The sequence below is a fragment of the Pan troglodytes genome, chromosome 9 (assembly GCF_028858775.2).
Source record: "Pan troglodytes isolate AG18354 chromosome 9, NHGRI_mPanTro3-v2.0_pri, whole genome shotgun sequence".
NCBI lineage: Eukaryota > Metazoa > Chordata > Mammalia > Primates > Hominidae > Pan > Pan troglodytes.
Genome location: NC_072407.2, coordinates 17,801,926 through 17,822,099, shown reverse-complemented (window position 1 = coordinate 17,822,099; position 20,174 = coordinate 17,801,926). Strand labels below are relative to the sequence as shown.

The 20,174-nt window shown below is 34.6% G+C and overlaps 1 protein-coding gene across 4 annotated transcripts in view; it reads right to left on the bottom strand.

The window, feature by feature from the left end:
* Positions 1 to 20,174, bottom strand: part of FAR1 (fatty acyl-CoA reductase 1) — a 63,281-nt gene that overhangs the window by 9,938 nt on the left and 33,169 nt on the right. Inside the window, exons 4-9 of one of the 4 annotated variants that reach the window (XM_001171908.5) lie at positions 13,478 to 13,657; positions 10,693 to 10,870; positions 9,755 to 9,799; positions 9,517 to 9,635; positions 8,524 to 8,591; positions 6,879 to 7,050 (exon numbers count right to left, since the gene is read on the bottom strand). In XM_001171908.5, the coding sequence (XP_001171908.1) occupies positions 6,879 to 7,050; positions 8,524 to 8,591; positions 9,517 to 9,635; positions 9,755 to 9,799; positions 10,693 to 10,870; positions 13,478 to 13,657 (762 nt within the window). Of the gene's footprint in view, positions 1 to 6,878; positions 7,051 to 8,523; positions 8,592 to 9,507; positions 9,636 to 9,754; positions 9,800 to 10,692; positions 10,871 to 13,477; positions 13,658 to 20,174 lie in introns of all 4 variants that reach the window. The other 3 variants (XM_009459978.4, XM_009459980.4, XM_016920433.3) reach the window with 3 other exon arrangements.

Sequence of the window (20,174 nt, the reverse complement as noted above, 5' to 3'; positions counted from 1 at the left end):
CATCTTGGATGAACAATTTATAAATCCAAAAGGAAAATAAATTTTTTTTGAAAGCAGCAGCAAATGCATTTAATACCACCTAAACGGAGTTCTGCTGATATACAGAATTAATTCTCAAAGGGTATACAATACTCTTAAATTTTCTACATAAAATACTAAGCAAATGAATGGATTCAATTAATATTTCCTTGCTTTCTATTCCTTAAACTACATTTTAATTCACAGCTGCATTTGCTAAGATTTCCTGTGAATTAATAACATACTGTGTTATATTTATAATTCCAACTCTTCAGCACTGCTGAAGCAAAGAATACAGAAATATTCGTTTGCCACATAGTCAACTCTATTCATTTAAAAAAACAAAACAACTTTTCTTTAACAATGACTGGCACCACTCTTGATCATCTGGATGTGCTGTGAAATCAATGACTCATGCTGAAAACTATCTGAAATAGATATCCACTCACCTCTCCATACCCCACCAATACTCATCCTTACAGAAATAAAGGAGTGTGACACTCTTTTTAAAGTGTGTCTTTAAAGAAAGACTGTGATTCTTTGTTTTTAAAAGTACAAGGAGCTTTAATCTTTAAATCTGTCATTTTATATATCATGGCTCACTGTAAGTCATTGATATCATAACACTAACTTGAGCAGTAACATCTATACAATAATATTTATTATAAGTAGGGAAAAGGAAGAAAGAACTTTCTGAAACAAAACAAACACCAAAAAAATCCCCACTTCTGTGAACAGAAAAAGAATTTTTGGAGAAGTACTTTTTAAAGATTTCATTTATATTATAATAACGATTAGGATTATATGTACCATATAGTTTAGACAGTCTCAAAATTAGGGGTTTTAGAAATGGGAGGGGCATGGAGGGAAATTACATTAGAAATAAGGAGAAAAAAATCAAAAAAGTATCATTAGCTAAGCACTTCTGATAACACAATTCAACACATTTAGAAATAAACTCTGAATCCAGAATACTGGAAGAAAATGAAGCAATATAAACTATGTAAACAAAAACTATATTTCATCCAATAAAGTAATTTCAAAATAAAATCTCAAACACAAAACGAATTATCAAGCATCGAAGGCAATTTCTGGACAGGGATAGTTCTGTAGATAAAAAGCATCTGGGGGAAAAACACACGCTGCTCTTAGAAAAGATTAGGTGATTATTTTTTTCTAAACAAAAAGATACAACAAGTTTGTCACTACATCAATATATACTATCACGCCAGTTTAGCATACTTAAATCTCACACACACACACAGCTAACACGGTTTTCCTATATATACCTTATTAAAAAGTTTTTCTTAACTCTTGTTCACTGATAATTCTCCCACCTAATCTTATCTTCAGATTCATTCAAGTGACACAATCACCCTAACATCAATCAGTAATTCAGCCATTCAAAAAATAATTGCAATAAAAAATTGGGGAGGGGGAAGAAATTTGAAAGGCCATATATTTGTCTGTGAAATTTACAGAATATTTATCATGCAACAAAAATACTGGATTGAAAACTATTGGGGAATAAGAAATGTAAAACTTTGCACCATCACTCCTTGGTTAAACATACCTTAGAACAGATGTTTATGACTACATTGCCAGGTATGTTCTGAATATGTATTTATTCTTTATTATGGCAACTTAAAAAAATAATCACAATCCTTTAGAGTAAGGCAAGATCTTAATGATTATCTAGTCCAGGGTTTCTCAACCTTGGCACTATAAATATTGTGGGTCTGATCATTCTTTCGTGTGGAGGGCTATCTTGCATGCTATAAGATGCTTGTCACCATCCCTGGCCTCTAGGTGCTGGTAGCAGCCCTCCCCCTGTTGTGATAACTAAAAATACCTGCAAACGTTGTCAAATGTCTCCAGTTGAGAAGTACACAGATTAAAAATAGATACCTGGTTTAGAGAAGTTAAGCTAGATAAAGTTATGCTAGTTAACCAAAACATAAGATCATGGAGCCATTTTTTAAAAAATGTCAGGTCAGATGCTTATCTAGCTCACATTCAGAATTATTATGTAAACGAGTAAACTGGATGAAATGAATGACATGACTGACATCAGTTTAATGTAGAATTAGGCATCATAGTAAGGCCCCAATATAAGGTGTAAAGTCTATTACTGTGCTCAATAAATTTCTGAACAAATGAAATATTATAAATTATAAGACTTTGTATTTAACATTTACAAAATTGTCAAGTAAAAAAACCTTTATATTCCTTGTTGCATTCAGATTATAAGCTCCCGGAGGTCAAGGATCTGTCCTGCTTTGATACTTAGAAAGCCTCACACAGCACAAACCTCAGGTAAGAAGACTGTTTCCTTAACATTTCCTATTTAGGAAAGATATTAATTTCCAAAGGTGCCTATGATATTATCTCCATCCTACATGCCCACCTACAATACAATGTCACCTTGACTGTCTTCTCAATGAGAGTTGAAAATAACTTAGAACCAACAGAATGAGGTGGAAGTGACATGATGTGACTTCCGAGGCTAGGTCAGAAAGGTGTAGAGCTTTCTGTCTTGCTCACTGAATACTCACCCTTGAAGCCTTCAGTCACTGTGTATGCTGTCCAACTCCCCCTGAGGCTGCCATACTGCGAGGAAGCTCAAACTAGTCCATATGGAGAGGCCACATGGAGAGGGTCTGACACTACTGGAGAGAGAGAGATGCCCAGCCACCTCAGCTACTCTGTCCCCTTCCCCCCTTTACCACTCCCTCCACAGCAAAGTTCCTCCAGTCCCTGTCTGACTACAATCATTTGAAAGATCCTGAGCCATTACCATCAAGCTAACCCTTCTAGAATTCCTGACCCACAGATATTGTGACACACAAATAAAATGATTGCTTTAAGACAGTAAGTTTGAGGTGAGTTGTTATGTAAAACAGATTAACAAATCTCAACACAGATCTCAACACTGGGAGGGGCTGCTATAATAAAAACCTAAAACGTGGTATTGGCTTCAGGGTCAAGTGGTAAACAAAATCTCTAAGGCCTGTGAGGTGATCAGTAGTGAAATGTGAAAGGACCAGGAAAACATTATTAATGGAAGCCTTAAAGGGTTTTAAGAAAGCTGTTGGTGAGGGCTTGAAGTGAGGACAACAAACTGTCACCTCTGGTTATATGGAATATAGAAAGTGTACTAATAAACTCAATGATCTAGCTGAAATTTGCTGAAAGAGGGCAAAAGAGGACAAAGATGATCTTAAAAAAATGAACTATTTGAGTGGAATTTGGAGGAAATGTAAAATGTCAGCCAGGAATTCTTTAAGAAACAGTTTCTGAGCATAGCAGGGTAGGGGAAGATGAATCCTTTGCTAAGACTTTAGAAAGACCTAGGCAGTGCCTTCTAGAACTTTCAGACAGACAAAAGGCACTCTCCAGATCTTAAAGAAATGTGTAACAGAAACTCTTATTGTTCAAAAGGCAGGATCTAAGAGGCAAGGATTTAAGATCTAAAAGTGCTGTCCCATAGCAACCTCACAGGGGACCCAAGATAGAGAAGGGTTTGTGTCAAAGAGACTTATGGGTATGGCTTTCGTCTAATAGGCTGGATTCCTTGAAAACAGATACACCGGAAACTCACACAGTTTTTAAGCAATCATGTCAGATTACATGTAAAGGGATAGACAAGAAAAAAAAAAAATGAAGAGACTGCTATATCAAGGGTCAGCAAACCAGAGCCTACATACCAAATCCAGCCCACCACCTGTTTTTGTAAATAAAGTTTTACTGGGACACAGTCATATTCATTCATTTGCCTATTGTCTATGGCTGCTTTCATTTTTAACAGCAAAGATGAGTAGCTTCAACAAAAACCGCATGTCCTGCTAAACCTAAAATATTTACTATATGGCCTTAATTTACAAGAAAAGCTTTCCAGTTCCTGCCCTGATCCCCTAACCTTTCATGGGCACGAAGCAGGATAAGAAGGCTACTTGGCTGCACACAGAGCCCACAGGCCAGTTTTTATGCAAAAGGAAGGATGACTCAGAGGGCAGAGGCAAGAACCTCAGAGAACTCCCAGAGAATAAGACTGAGCTCCTTATCAAGAAATCATCAACACATATCTGACTGGAATTCAGAACTGTTATAGACCAGTGTTTGCTGGGTGCCTCCCAATTTCTCTCTTTTTGAATAAAACTGTCTAAAGCCATTATCCTATGCTTACCATCATTTATGATGGGCGTATGGGCAGTCAGTAACTCGTTGCTTTAGTTCACATATCAATTATTGAGGAACTATACTTGAGGAGCTATGCTGACAAAATCACTCCTAAAGAGCCTCATCCGCCAACTGACCAGATTTAGATGACAAAACCCTGGCTTCCAGCTGATGCCACAGGGATCTGGGGCGGTGGTGGGGATGGGGAGGCGCGAGGGGGAAGGCAGGATGAGGGGGGAAGAAGCAACTGTCCCTTCCATGTAGAAGAAATATGAATTGTTTTGGCCAGAAGGTTGACTATAGCAGATTGTACTTTCCAAAAATGATGGCAACAATACCCTTCATCTTGACCACTTTCTAAATCCCCTTACTTGGACACAGGGTGGGGAATATCACACACTGGGGGCCTGTCGTGGGGTGGGGGGAGGGGGGAGGGATACCATTAGGAGAAATACCTAATGTAAATGACAAGTTAATGGGTGCAGCACACCAACATGGCACAAGTATACATATGTAACAAATCTGCACGTTGTGCACACGTACCCTAGAACTTGAAGTATTTTTTTTAAATGTGCTATGTCAGGCACCAAAATAAAATTATGAATATATGAAAAAAAATTTAAGAAGATTTGTGACTCACTTGTAACTAGAAGAATGAGGCAAAAGTGATGCTGCATGACTTCTATGGGTAGCTCAGAAAAGGCAACGCAGCCTCCACCTTACTTGCTAAAAGACTTCCCCCTTGAAGCCATCAGCTGCTATATAAGAAGTCTAATTCCCCTAAGGCTATCATTAATCCTTGCAAAGAGCTATATGGAGAGATCCTTATGACACGACAAAGAGTAACATCAGTCCCCTTGCTGTTCCATTGCCTCTCTGCCCACCGGCCTCTTTCATCTGATCACATGAAAGACTCCAAGCCAAAACTGCCCAGTGGATTCTTTCTCAAATTCCTGATCCTGACAGAAATAATTGAAAGAAATAATAAAATGACTGTTGCTGTTTTTAGCTTCTAAGTTTGAGATGATTTGTTATGCAGCAACATCTGCTCTGAAGCATTTAGTAAACCAGCTATTCACTTATTTTTTTAAAATTTTACTAAGCCCTCTTTCTTTGTGTAAGGCAATGTGATGTATTTAACCCGTTTTTTTTTTGACCCAGTTTTTACTTTTCTGTCCTAAATTATAACAACCTTATTAATATAAAGAAAGCATGCACTGCCACCATTCATGAATTTACATCTGCCTTTTAGCCATGAAGAATGCTTCCAATGGCAAGTATTGCATTTTGCAGATCATTCTAGAAAAGTCTGAAAATATTTCTTTACCTGCTCTAAAGTTGTTCAACACCTCTCACATATTTCAATTAGCTAACATATAGGGTTAGAAACATCATGGAAAAGTGAATCCACAGACAATACCTACGAGGAACTCAGATCCTGATACACTGTAACTGGCAGTTACCTCACTTTTATTTTTTGAGTAGTTGATGGAAGTTCTGGGATCAGCATCTTCTTTATACAAAAATACTCAAATCCTGAACTCTCCAATCAACGACTCCACTGTAATGCCAATGTAGTTTAAAAAAATTAAGTATTTTAATAGTATATTCCACTGTAATTGTGTGGTAAAGACAGTAGGAGATCTTTAAGTTTGCGGGATTTCAACAAAAAAAAGAAAGAAAAGCTATAACAACGATAAGAAAACAAAGTTTTCTGTTTATTATTAACTTTTTTTTCATAACTATGCCATTCCCAACCTGGATAATTAGTCAAAAACTGAAATAACCATATTATAAGCTGAATGGGCAGCTGAGATATTTCAAGTAATTTTCTAGAAGCATCCTATATTTTTCACATAAAACTGCACCATCCATTTAAAGCAAAACTTTTGCCCTTAATCCCCTATACAAACGCATCCCTAGGTTTTTAAGAGGGAGAGAAGGGCTTAATTTCAGCTTATAATAACAATGACAACCATGATGTAGGACATTTCCTATATTATGGAATTTTGGAGGATGAACGACCCAATACGATGTGATCCATAGTTAGTGTCCCCAAAGATCTCCAAATTCTAAGAAATGTCCTAGCATTCTGATTGTGATTAATCAGGTGAGTAAATCTAAAGGTAAAGCTCATGCTAGTGATTTTTTTCATCTCTCCAGCAAGCTGCCACCACCTTACCAATACATAGTGTATTTACTGCTATTCTTCTTACCGCGGTTTCTGACCTGTCAACATGAGTGCAATCGAGCAATAATGCAGATACTCTATGGCTGACACCCTTCCGATAATGATGCGATAGGCTGTTGGAATTAAACTTAAAACTGGGGCACCTGAATACTTGGTTTAAAGGATTCATCTTGAAGGAATGACTTACATAATATCCTGTAGGAAAAATAAGCGTCAAAGCAATTTAAATATTGTTATTCAGAAAGAAGCCTAAAGTAAGACTTAGAATTCAATACATGACAATAACTTATCCAAACTTTAAACAAATTAGAGTGACTTACAACACTACCTTTGCTTTTCTGACAAAGTCTTAAATTCAAGAGGCTTCTCATTCACAAAAGGCTATTAAGCCTTATCATAAGCATAAACAAATACAGAGTTAATATGCATTTTAGTGTAAGCATGGGTTGTTTAACAGAGGAACAGATAAGACAGAGCTAGTCACCATTACCTTGGGCTTCTTCCAGTCATCCTGAGGTAGATATCATACAGGAATGCTGGGGCCTTATGGCTTACAGCAATCCAGTAATGATATAAAAGATGATTGGAGGTTAGATTTACATTGGGCCGTCTGAAGGCCTGTTCGAGAGGATTCCTCTTGAAAGTGGAAATTACATGGTACTCTGAAGAAGAAAAGTTGTGTAACAGCTTTGATAATAACCATGTAATGAAGTTTTGAAAAAAAAAATCATGTTTTTATAATGCAAAGTATTTTACCAAAGATGTCAGAGTTCGTACATTTAAAAAACAAACTTTTCTACTCTCTAGTAGCTAAGAGAATATGGTTATTAGACTGCTAAACTCAAGTGGTTTTATAACTGCCGCTATTTATGAATTTTAGATGAATGAATTTTTGCTAAAATTCACTCTTAAAATCCTTTTAATGTTTTACCTATGTCAGTTTACAGTGTCACTTTCTATATTTCACCTCTCACGATAGCTTCTTCCTTTCTGTTCCTCTTTCCAGACTCTTATTACTGTACTTACTTAAAAAAGAAAAGGAAAATAATCATCTTTTGCTTAAGATGCTCAAATTAACATACATTAACAGGCTTAAAACAACCCAAAATTAACTTCTGTTGTAATTTATATAGGCTACGTAATGTCAACATAATCAAACCTAGTTCATCTATATTAATACTTTACTAGAAATGTATATTGAGATAGTCACTAAAATATAATGCTCAATTTCAGCTTTTACTAAACTTTATAACACAATAAAAGATTACAAAAAAACCTAACTCATTAAAAATGTTTAAATATTCTTAAAAGAATACTGAAAATAATTATCATAAAGTTAAAATCACCTTAGATTTTATCTTTTTCTTATATGCTCTAATGGTCAATTTTACACTGAAATAAAAATGCCACAGAAAAATCCTAGGACAAATGTCATAAAAAATTTACATTGAAATCAAAATTGTTCTGCAGGGGTAATTAATCAATTAGAGGTTAAATAAGACCTATCACTAAATCAATGCCAAAAAAATTTTACTTTAAATTTGAACTCATCAACCAACAATTTAAAAATGACTCAATTTCAATGGGTTTTAACTATTCCTATTTAAGTTATGCTATTCCTATAGAACTAGGAACATGTATATCTGCTGTGAATCTGTGAATTTAAATAGATTAATACAGGTTAATAGAAAATATTCTGGCAAACTGTATCCTACTTCCTAACTCCTTCATTTATTACTCTGGGTACCAGTTTATATACCACCTCTTGTAAGAAGTGATACTGCCTATGGATAGGCAACATCAAGACTGAGGGTGCTCACAAGGGAGAAAAAAAGCACTGTTCCCATGCCATAGGTATCTACGAGGGCTACTGCAGATGGCAGGAGAAAAACAGCAAGGCTTAGACAAGGGTAGGGTGGGTGGGTAAGAATAGACAGCAGTATATTTTTAAATTTGTGAAACATTATTAAGGACCACAAGGTAGTATTGGTAGATAATACTTCTAAGACGACAATTAAGAACAAATTGGTAACTCAGTGGCCTTAATGCCTCATAGGTATTCTAACATTAAAACTTCAGGGAACTTGGTTCTTTAAGATTTATTCTAACATTCAAAAACACAGGTAAAATCATACCAACTTCACCCCAGTGGAAAGGATTAGTGCTGCCTGTTGTACAATTATACACCATGATGTTTCTTGGTCTGCAAAGACAAAGATGAAACCAATTAATCATAATAAGAGGCCAAACATATCCAATCTAAGTCCTACACAGTATTCAAGAAGACATGAGGATGATGGGCACCTTTTCTATACTATTTTTTTTTAATTATCCTTAAAGGATTAGTTTTTACTTTAATGACTATTTACAACTACCCTTTCTTCTTCCCCTACCAAAAATAATTACTTATTTTAAAAAATACAGACTTTTTTCTTTCACATTTTTCCTCCTTATATTAGCAGGAATGTCTATTTTTAAACACGAGGAAAACAACAAATGACCTCAGCTCTTCTTGTCTCATTTTCAGAGGATCTAGCTGAAAAAAAATTATGGACTAAGTTTCCTTTTGCCAGAAACAACATATTCATATAATCCTATCTCTCTTTTTTTAGGACAGAAAATACTGATTATCAAAAATAAGGGTAGTTTACTACCTAGAAAAAAAAAGTTATTGGGAAGTTTAAAGTTTAAGTGTTACCTGTAAATGCTACTATTATTTTTTAAAGGAAAGATGTTCATGGGCTGATTAAAGCTGCTCTGGTGTACCATGTTTAATATATGTAAACCATATTGTGTGAATTTCAGCTCTTTATATATTCAACAAGTTTTAGTTTGGATTAAAAAATCATGCTTAGGAGAGGTTTTTTTTGTTTTTTTTTTTTTCATTTTTAAGTGAACTTGTCTATCCTGTAAGTAATACATGAGCATTAACATTAATTCTTCATTACTACTGATGAGAGCACTTGCTATTGTCTGTGATAATACCAACTCTTGGAGTTGGCAGTGATATTGCCTAAATATTGGTATGGCAATATCTGGATAGAGGGATTAATTAACATTACTCAATAGCTATGTCTTCCCTTTTCAGTTACTATATATTTAATAAGCGACATTGTCACCTCATATACCTATTAACTCCGGAATACCAGGCTGCCGCAAGACTCATGTTGACAACTACATCTACAGGAACAAGATCTGCAAGGGCATTGTTGGAGGCACGTATTGTTCGAAGAATTCCTTTCCCTGCCTTTGTTGAAATTAAAAACAACACCTTAAGATATATAAGCCATAGTGTATATATATTTAAAGATATACAAAAAGCAGAAAAATGTATAGCATATTAAATAAATCAAAAGGTTTACTTACCGCAATAAAGAGACCACTTGGTCCATTAAAGTTATCAATCCATCCCTAATACCAAAAATTTTAAAAGGGGGAGAAGCTTAGAAACATTATGAAGCTAGAGATTTATTATTTGAACTCTACAACCCCAAATATATACTTGGTAGCTGTCTTCTAAAAACTAAAAAACAGACTAGATTCAGGCCAGACTATTTCTACCAGTCCCAAACAGAAGCAGTCTTCCTCTGGGATCAAAAATAATTGAGTAAAATCATTTTCAAAGGGCTACCTACTACTCTTCCATTAACTCTCTGCAAAGAGAAATTTATAAAAGAGGGTTTATATTGCTGAATATTTTTGCAAAATTAAGCTTGTTCAAGTTTGATTTTATGCTATTTACTAATTCAATAGCCTGAGATTAGGGAAAATGGTAAATCCTCCTCAAAATTATGAATAAAACAGAGAAAAATAGAATAATTGTCAAAGCAACAACAGATGCTATCACTTACTACCATTACACAGACCTAGGTTTTGCCTAAATCAATTGACCCAACTGGTTTATATTTCTGCTTTCTCTCATTCCAGGAATTCACAAATACCCTAACACCCTGTACCTTTTTTACTTTGTGATCTACAGAGGAAGGGGTCTACCTCCTGGAAGGTCTGCCTCTTTTTGGTACTAAGAAACAAACCAAATCTCCTCTGACTTAAGAAAATGTCACAGCTTTTAATTTTCAATTAGGATTTTTTAAATGTTGATCTACATTTCTATATACCCAGCATCACATTATAGAAATGAAAGTACCAATAAAATTAACTCTATGAACACAAAACAGCTTTGCCATGGTAATTCACCTTTAGTAAATAATACCTGTTCTTAAAGAACTGCCAGCTCTTTTTATACAGAGTTACAACTTAAAATTCTCAACTCCAGTTATTTATAAAGGTTTCTAACAACTTACTGGAAAAGGTTCTTTCCAACTGGCACCAACAATCGATGGCCTTACAATTGCCACATTTAGTTTTGCTCCTTCTTGTTGTACAACATATTCTGCCAATGCTTTTGTGTATATGTATGTATTAGGTCTGTCTCCTATCAATTTTGGCGTGATATCATTTACTAGGCCATCATCCATCCACCTGGTAAAGAAATTGCATACAAATATATTTCCAGATATTTTACTATAAAATAAAAAGCTACTTAATTGAACTTCACACATTCAAACATATCTGCTGTTCTGACTCAAATCATTTGACAACTTTTACTGAAAAATGGAACTTAGTCTTATTTTTCTTAAACATCAACTACAGGTCCACAATCCCTTATCTGCAATTTCTGTATCCAAAAAGATCTGAAAACTAAGAGTTCTTTCATAAATCATACAGTGGATAGCAAAATCTGATCTACACTGACTTATGGTCTTTTTTTTGATACAACTTAAACATTCATATATTTTACATGTATTTGATCAGGGATACTAACCCAGATCAAGTTAAAGTTTTTTCTTATTACACAGTACATAAATTATATACCCTCTCTAAAGTCCAAATAAATTCCAAAATATATCTGAAACCTTCTGGAAGTTTGCAGGTTAGGAAATACAGATCTGTATATAACCACCTAATGAAGTAACATGTTAATTATATACAGTTATAATTAACATACATTTATAATGAACATAAAAGGCATAAAAGGCCTAGTATTTAAGGTGCAGCACTGCAAATCATATGCTCTAATGAGATTAACAAATGCTATGATGAACAATAAAAATAAATTGAAGCATGCTATAAAAATTCAATTAGCAACCTACTATGAAGTCAAAAAAATTCCTCCAATTCTCTTTGAAGAAATGGTCTACTCTGTTCATCTGTAAAAGGAGGGCGATACACTAGGTGGTGTCCATGGTTTTTCCTAAACTTCTGATTCTAATACGTTATGTGCTTGTTTTTCCTTCTTGTCAATAATGCTGTGTATGCAAGTAGACTCAGTATATTGTCATACTCTAATGATACCCATACTAATTGATAAGAAAGCATAAAACAGAGATTATCAAGATAAAATTTTCTTCTGTATATGGAAGTACTTTTTGTATATGAAAGGAAAAGAACATTAATTAAATTGAAGGGAAATTGCTACCCAACTTAGGAAAAATTCCACCATGGAGATGAGATTTGAAAAATGAAAGGGATAGTTGATACATGAGGAAAAAAAAACCTGCCTAAACTCAGGAGAAACTTTAGCTAGTAAGCCTTATTACTAGAACGAGTTTACAGAACAAACCCATGAGTTATCTTAAAATTATGTTAGCTAGATTTCTTTGCAGCAAGGAAAGGAAATACAGCATTAGCTTACAAGTTCTTTTTCAGTTTCTCAAATGTTTGTATATATTGTTAGTAAGAGAAAAAGTAAAATGCTCCATTAACTTCCACACTCAACTTTTCCCACAGATATTAAATATTTCTGTTTATTGATCTATGAAGAAAATGAAGTAGATATTTGGGACCATCTAAGAAAATGAGTGAGAAAATAGAAATTAGGGAATTGAAATGAAAATGTCTTGGTGATTTCTCATTTTTTTTACAATCTATCTGTTTCCTCATATTAGCAGGAAAGCCTTAAAGAAAAGACTGTGCTTATTTTAGGAGAAAGCAGCAGATGTTAACTAAGCAGTCAAAGTGGATAGAATCTCTGGAAAGAGAGAAGACTAAAAGAGGGAAGAATAAAGGAGGAAAAAATTCAAAGATATTATATAAGGATTAACAAACATGAAAATATGGTGGATACTGGAATGTTTATATAATTGTAAAAGTAAAAAAGATCTCTCTTTTTCTTGTCTGAACCTTGTCTGTTTGATGAGAAAGCCTGAGCTGCAGCAAATGAGAACAAGGTCATGGTATATACTCCCTCATTTAATCCCTATCTATCAATACTCACAAATAATTTTCATGTAACAATTGCTGACAGGATCTCAGTCCTCAGAAAGATAAAAAGTAAGGTGATGAATTAAAAGACTATGATTCCTCTGATTCTCTAATAATTAAAGGCCCCTCTATATATATACTCCATGGCTGGGGGGTGGTGAGGGGAATCCTTTGATAAATTAGAGCCTTGCTATTAAACAGGCAGTCATGGGTCTCCATTGGTACTTCTTGGTTGCTAAGATTGATTCCCTGAAAAAGAGAGCCCCTAATATCACTAATAAGATGTTCAGGAGCCTTCCTCCAAATATTACCATTATACTTGGTCAAAAGTGAAAACTACACATTGACTTCATTAACATTTATTTAGATATTAATCTATACAATAAGAATGCAGGGGATATGCAAACATTTTTGAAGAAAAGAGATAAATGTATGTGTGTGTGTGTGCACGTGTATATGGGGTGGGGTGAGGAGAAGTGGGAGGGACTTGAATCCAAAGGTTGTTTTTTTGTTTTTTGTTTTTTTGAGACAGAGTTTCACTGTGTTGCCCAGGTTGGAGTGCAGTGTTGCCCAGGTTGGAGTGCAGTGGCGCCATCTCGGCTCACTGCAACCTCCGGGATTCAAGCAACTCTCCTGCTTCAGCCTCCTAAGTAGCTGGGACTACAGGCGCCTGCCACCATGCCTGGCTAATTTTTTTCGTATTTTTAGTGAGATGGGGTTTCACTATGTTGGCCTGGCTGCTCTTGAACTCCTGACCTCATGATCCGCCCGCCTTGGCCTCTTTTGGGATCAAAGTAAATGTATATAAATTTCAAACAAACATACTCTAAAGAATCAATCAGCTTCTTGGGATCCACAGGTGGTGGATAGACTACTTCATCAATATGCTTTCGATTACAGTAGGCATATGCTGTTGATACATGCATGAACACTTCCAGATTCTTCATTTGTTGTGCAAGGAGAATAAGCTGTCGCGTTGCAATCACATTTAACTGAACAGCATCTCTGTTTAAAAAGAAAAAGTGACAATAGAAAATTGGGAAGCTATGTTATTTTACCTGTTAAAAAATACCATTTTCATTAGAGAAGTAGAGAGACAGAGAAATTTTTGTTTCTTTACAACTTATCCTTTAGCTGTGATTTTGTGTATTTTATTTCCGTATTAAATATGTTTATCAGCTGTGTTAAAAAAATTTGATTATAAAATAACCTGCCTTGTAGCCCTTAAAAATTAAAGTAGAAATTTAAAAATTATATAATTGTCCAGGAACAAACAGATAATTTCAGTCTTTAGCTTTTATGCATACATTTTTAAGTCATGCTGGACTTATTTTGCATCTTGATTTTTAAAAGTATAATCTTGCATAATATGGAGGTGCCACAGGGAGAAAAAAATAGAATGGTTAAGTAATTTTAAAATGTTAACATAGAGTCACTAATAAGGGTGATACAGCCAGAGAAAACTCAGAAACATTAAATTATATTAACATATAATCAAGAAAGAAGATGTTTATTTTCCTCTTTGTAGCAATCAATCCAAACACTTTTCTAAGGCTACCCTACAAAATTCAAAGGGATATTATAATAAAACTGGTACATCTGTTACAAGGCATATGCAAGACCCCAAAATAATCTATATATTCCCTTCTTGGAATTTACTTGAAGTAAATAATTCCACAAAAGCAAAAGTATATATGCAGAAAAGTTATTAATGAAGCATCATGTAATTAATAAAAACCTAGAGAGCCCAAATATTCACTATGGAATATGGAATGACTCAATAAAGTAAGTATTTTATCACAATGAAAGAATATAGCTACTAAAATAATTATTTGAAGTCTATAAAAACATGAAACATTTGTATGAATAATACCAAAAGAATACATACGATTTTTTTGAAGCAGGATTAAAAACAAGGCTCTGGAATCAGACCTGTGTTCAAATCCTGACTTGGCCTACTTATCAGGACATAAACTGAAGCACTCAGGCCTCAGTTTTCTTACCTGGAAATGGGAACAATAATGAAACCTACCTACTAAGACTGGTATAAAATTAAACAAATAGCTTGCAAGCATTTAGCAGTATTTCTAACATAGTCACCAAACAGGCAGTCAACAAATATTCCTTAAGGTAATGAGATGGTGGATAGATTTGCTTTCTATTAAACTTCTGTTTACAGCTTTTAAAAAACTGACCAAGAGATCTATTGTACAACATAGACTATAGTTAATATCAATATATTGTTTTTTTAAAAATTACAAAAAGAGTGGATTTTAGGTATTCTCACCACAAAAAGTATGTGAGATAATGAATATGCTAATTAGCTCATTTGACCATTACAATATATACATATTTCAAAACATGTTGTAAATGAAAAATATATATACCTTTGTCAATTAAAAAAATAAAAACAAACAAATGAAAAGATTTAAATACTCAATACTAGTGACAAAAATGGCAAAGTAATACACTGTTGTTGATACTACAAACTGACACAAATGATTTGAAGGAAACTAGGACAAAGTACCAGGAATTACAGAAATGGTATATTTATTAATCTATTTAACCTGTTGAAATTAACTCAGAGGAAAAACTTGTTCTAATCCTCATTTTTCAAATAAAAAGAAACTAAAATTCCTTAAAGTTTATTCTAAGTGAATAATACACAAACTGTGGTATGTCAACATGATGGAATATCATCAAATCACTAAAATTATAACCATGGAAAAAATTAGAAATACAGAAATTTTCCATATTGTTTTAAAAGTAAAATTAGAAAGTCTATGTTTATAATAATGAAAAATAATGTTCAAAGGAAATTTTTTTAAAAAAGTTTTCAGTACTTTCTAAAATTCTTATATTTTCAGTATTTAAGAAAAAAATCCAACTATTGTTTTAAAAGACCAGGAGATGTCATAGATAGAATCCAGTCTACTTCACTGTAAAGTGAAGCAGTGCTTTGATGTCTATCACATTTGCAAAACAATGGGGATAGGGAGGGTACTGTTTGGGAGAGGAATACAGAGAATATTCTGTTACAGGTTCCTGAGGACAGGACAAGTTTTGGGTCACCAGGAACAAGGAGTAACTCCAGGAGAGAAAAAAAGTCCTGTGCCATAGTTTCTCTTTTAATTTAATAGTATCCAAGACCCTATGAAAACACACTAGAAATAATTTTTTTAATGAAATAATTGGGTTGAGTTCTTAAAATCATGGATGCATTTTTTTTTCTTCCTTAATTGAGGGAGAAAATCTGTTCAAGTGAAAATCCAACAAGAAAGACATTTCACATAGAGGATACTGTCCACTAGACTATAAGGGAATGCACTATTTTCTTTTGCATTTGCAAAACAATGGGGGCAGGAAGAGCCATGTTTTGGGAAAAGTACACAAAGGATATTCTGTTACATGTCCCTGAGGATGGTGACAGAGTTTCTAGGTCACCGAAAATAAGGGATAATTTGAGAGGAACACTTCTATGCCTTGCCTTTTTCCCTTTGCATCTGTACCTGAGAGCCCAAACCTGAAGCCATTCTGCACCCGCGTGAGTAACATCTAGTATCTCTCTGCCAGGCTAGTTAACCTGTGTTTTACCTCAATCCAATTTCTACTCCATTGACCTTCAGACTGAGACTCTGACATGTTATATCAGAAGTCATTTAGTACTAAACAAAAATAATGTTCTCGTTGTTTTGGTTATATGGAGTCATAAATGTATCTTCAGTAAGACAGGCTTTTGGGAGAGGGGTACAAAATGAGAAAGTCTTTGTAATTAGAATCCTTCACTAAATGAAGACATGGAAATCACTTCAAAGAAAAATTTAAAAAGAAAAAAAAGCTCAACGACCTGAAGTGCCAATACATTTTCTTGTTCGTCTTTCTTCTACAGGCATCTTAGGTTTTTCAAAGAAATCTATGTTGATAATACTTCTAAAGACCTTAAACCAGGGTTCTCATACTTGGCATAACATATAACTAGCAGTTTATTAAAAATGCAGACTCCTGGACCTCATCATCAGATACTTTTAACACATGAAATGAGGTCTGGAAGACTATATTTTAAATAAGTTCTCCAGGCCATTTTGACACAAGTCTCTTTTCCACCCTACTGCCCCTGAGAAAATACTGTCTAGATGAGATCTTATCACTACTACTGCCATTTTTTTTAATCTTAATGAAAATATAGACACAGATATTTAGGGAACAATGACGCAGTCTTAGGGTAGGGGGCTCAGTCATCTGTAATTTAAAAAATGTCTCCAACGCTGATTCTGACAGCAATGGTTCTAAAGGGGCAAAACAAGGTGCAACAGTGACTAACACCTAAGGCTCTTGCTAAAAAGAACTCTGGAGTATGATTCCAAAATTAAAAAGTCAAAATTTGGCAAGTGCAGTCTAGGAATATGCATTTTTAACACACTTTCCAGTAATTCTTAAGATTCTTAATACATTCTAAAGTTTGATAATCAATGCCCAACAAACTCAATAGTTTCTTGATCTTTTCTAAGCATCAATCTTAACTTCCACTCCTTTCTGAAAATCTTTCATATTCATACCTTGGGTTTTATCACTCAGAATTGCTCTATTTCTAAAATTTTGTACTATGAATTTTCCGCAAACCACACCATCTGTCCATCCATCTCTCCCTTCAGCCTGGTTTTTGTCCTCACATTCTCCAGTTTCTTGCCTCTCCATTACTCTCAACTCTAGTGACCCTGTCTTACTTGCACTTCCTTTACTAGTACCTTCCCTTATACCAGCTAGTACCTTCCCTTATGCCAGATCCCATGATGAACTACTTAAGTTACTCCATTTATTATCTTCACTTCTCCTGTCACTTTTTTTTTTTTTTTTGAGACGGAGTTTCGCTCTTGTCGCCCAGGCTGGAGTGCAATGGCATGATCTTGGCTCACTGCAACCTCCACGTCCCAGGTTCAAGTGATTCTTCTGCCTCAACCTCCCAAGCAGCTGAGATTACAGGCGTGTGCCACCATGCCCGGCTCATTTTTGTATTATTAGTAGAGATGAGGTTTCACCATGTTGGCCAGGCTGGTCTTGAACTCCGGACCTCAGGTGATCCACCTGCCTCAGCCTCCCAAAGTGCTAGGATTACAGGCGTGAGCCCCCACGCCCAGCCCTCCCCACACTTTTTGTCACTATTTCCTTATGAATCCTAAGCCTATCTATTTTTCTCCTATCTCAAGATTTAGGAACCACCACATTTGAAAACAAGTGAGCTCTATCTACCTTCTCTTAACTCTAATAGGATTTCATGTGTGCTCCTTAATACATCCTTACTTTCTATCCTACATTATGGTTATTTTGCATATCCTATCTCCTCTAGACCATATGCACTTTGCAAATAAGATCTGTGTGCAATTTATGTTGGTTTCTCTCCCAAGGTATTGGGCTTAATGTTGTAGTAACATCTGAAAACTTCCCCCCAACAGTAAAAGCTTCATGCCATTTTTTATTTGTAGGTTAACTTAACAAGTAGTTATAAAGAGTAACTGTTAGTGAAACCCTGTCTCTACAAAAAACACAAAAATTAGACAGGTGTGTTGGCATATGCCTCTAGTACCAGCTACTAGGGAGGCTGAGGTGGGACGATCACTTGAACCCAGGAGGTCGAGGCTGCAGTGAGCCGTGATTGTGTCACTGCACTCTCAGCCTGGGCGATAAAGGTGAGACCCTATCTCAAACAAAAACAAAAAACAAAAACAAACAGTAATTCTTTCATACGAAGTTGTTATACGCCTGCCTGGAGTATTACAGAGTGTCTGACCCAAACCTAATGTCCTATCACCACTTGGAAGTCAACATCCATTAAAATTGCTTCCCAGAAATAATTTCAATGTAATGACAAGGGCTAGGTCAGTGAACATACATGCTTTGACAAAGGAAAAGAAAAACAATGTAATACATAAGATGCCTTCTGCTATGGCATCTCTAGTAAAAGAAGAAAATAATAACGAGAAGATGTCCTTTTCATTAATGGTAGCCTTGCTTACCCTAGGGGGACAGAAAGAAAGTTCCCTGAAAGTGCTGTACTTTGGTCCTCCTTGTAAAGCTTCCCTTTATGAGTTTTACCCTAATCAATGTTTCCTGTCCACCTTTCAAAGCATATAACTTTCCCCGTTAGGTCAATGAAGACTATACTACCATTAGCCAATATCTACATATGTTTTTCATGAAAACATGCTAAGCTTCATAAAGCTGTGTGAACTCTTTCTTTTGTCTATGAAGGAAATAATAAAAGCCAGAACTATGGGGGAAAAAATCTACTTTACTGACCATTTCACACTAATGAATTTTAGGAAAAGATAAATCACTAAAAATTAGAGACCACATTCACAATCTTGGAAATGCTAGTTAAAAACAAATAGTTAGACCTATATACAAAAATATACACACACAACAAAATTTTAAATGTAAAAAATAAGGAGATTTGTTAGTTGATGAGGGTATCAGTCCCTTTAAGATTTCTTATAGGTGTTACTTTTAAAAATAATTTTTAAAAGTCATTTGTATACACCTTTATTTGAAGATTAACACATGTTCATAGTAGAAAAAATAATATACAGGTAAGACTAAAAACCTACCTGTAACTGCAACATTCAAAGATAAATGTATTATCAGCAAATATAGAAAGACATGTACATAAATACATCTACACATATATTTTATGAAAATAAGATCATATTATAGTCCTAATAACATACTTTTGTCACCTTTGAATCATTAACACATAATGGCTGCACAATATTTTACCTGTCAGCTGCATAGAAAGAGCTAAAAAATAAATAAAGCAACTGCTACAGATTCAGATTTCCTGCCATGGACAGTCAAACTGAGACATCACTTAAATTTCCTGAAGGAAAAAAAAATAATCTTTTGAGAAATGTTACTTCAATTTTATAAATCAGGAAGCTGAGGCTTAAGGAGGTTAATAACTTATACAAACTCACCAGTAAATGAATGATATGGTCAAGATTAGAACTAATGTATGTAATTCCAAAGCTCATAGCCCTTCCATTACAATGCTGCCTCAGCTTCCTCAAGCGTACGATGGATTTCCCTATAATATTACAGTAGGTAAGGTGACCATGGAATAAAATAATTAATGAGAAAATACACTGAAAACCCATAAAGGACTACTGCAGAGATCTAAGGAACTATTACAGTGCCCTGACCTGGAATACAGGCAAAACACACTGTAATGCTTTGGCACTGAACTGTCACCTTATATAATGTTGACTGACGTTTATACTTCCATATTAGATAAAGACAATAGGGGGAATAATATCAAACCTTTTGTAATCAGAACTTAATTTTTAATTTTTTAAATTCTTAATTAAAATATTTTGTTTGTAGAGACAGGGTCTCATCATGTTGCTGAGGCTGGCTTCAAGTGATCCTCCCACCTCAGCCTCAGAACTCAATTTTTTAAACTTTTAAAAATGTATTTTATTTTTTAAATTGACATAACTGTACATATTTATGAGATACATAGCGGTGTTTT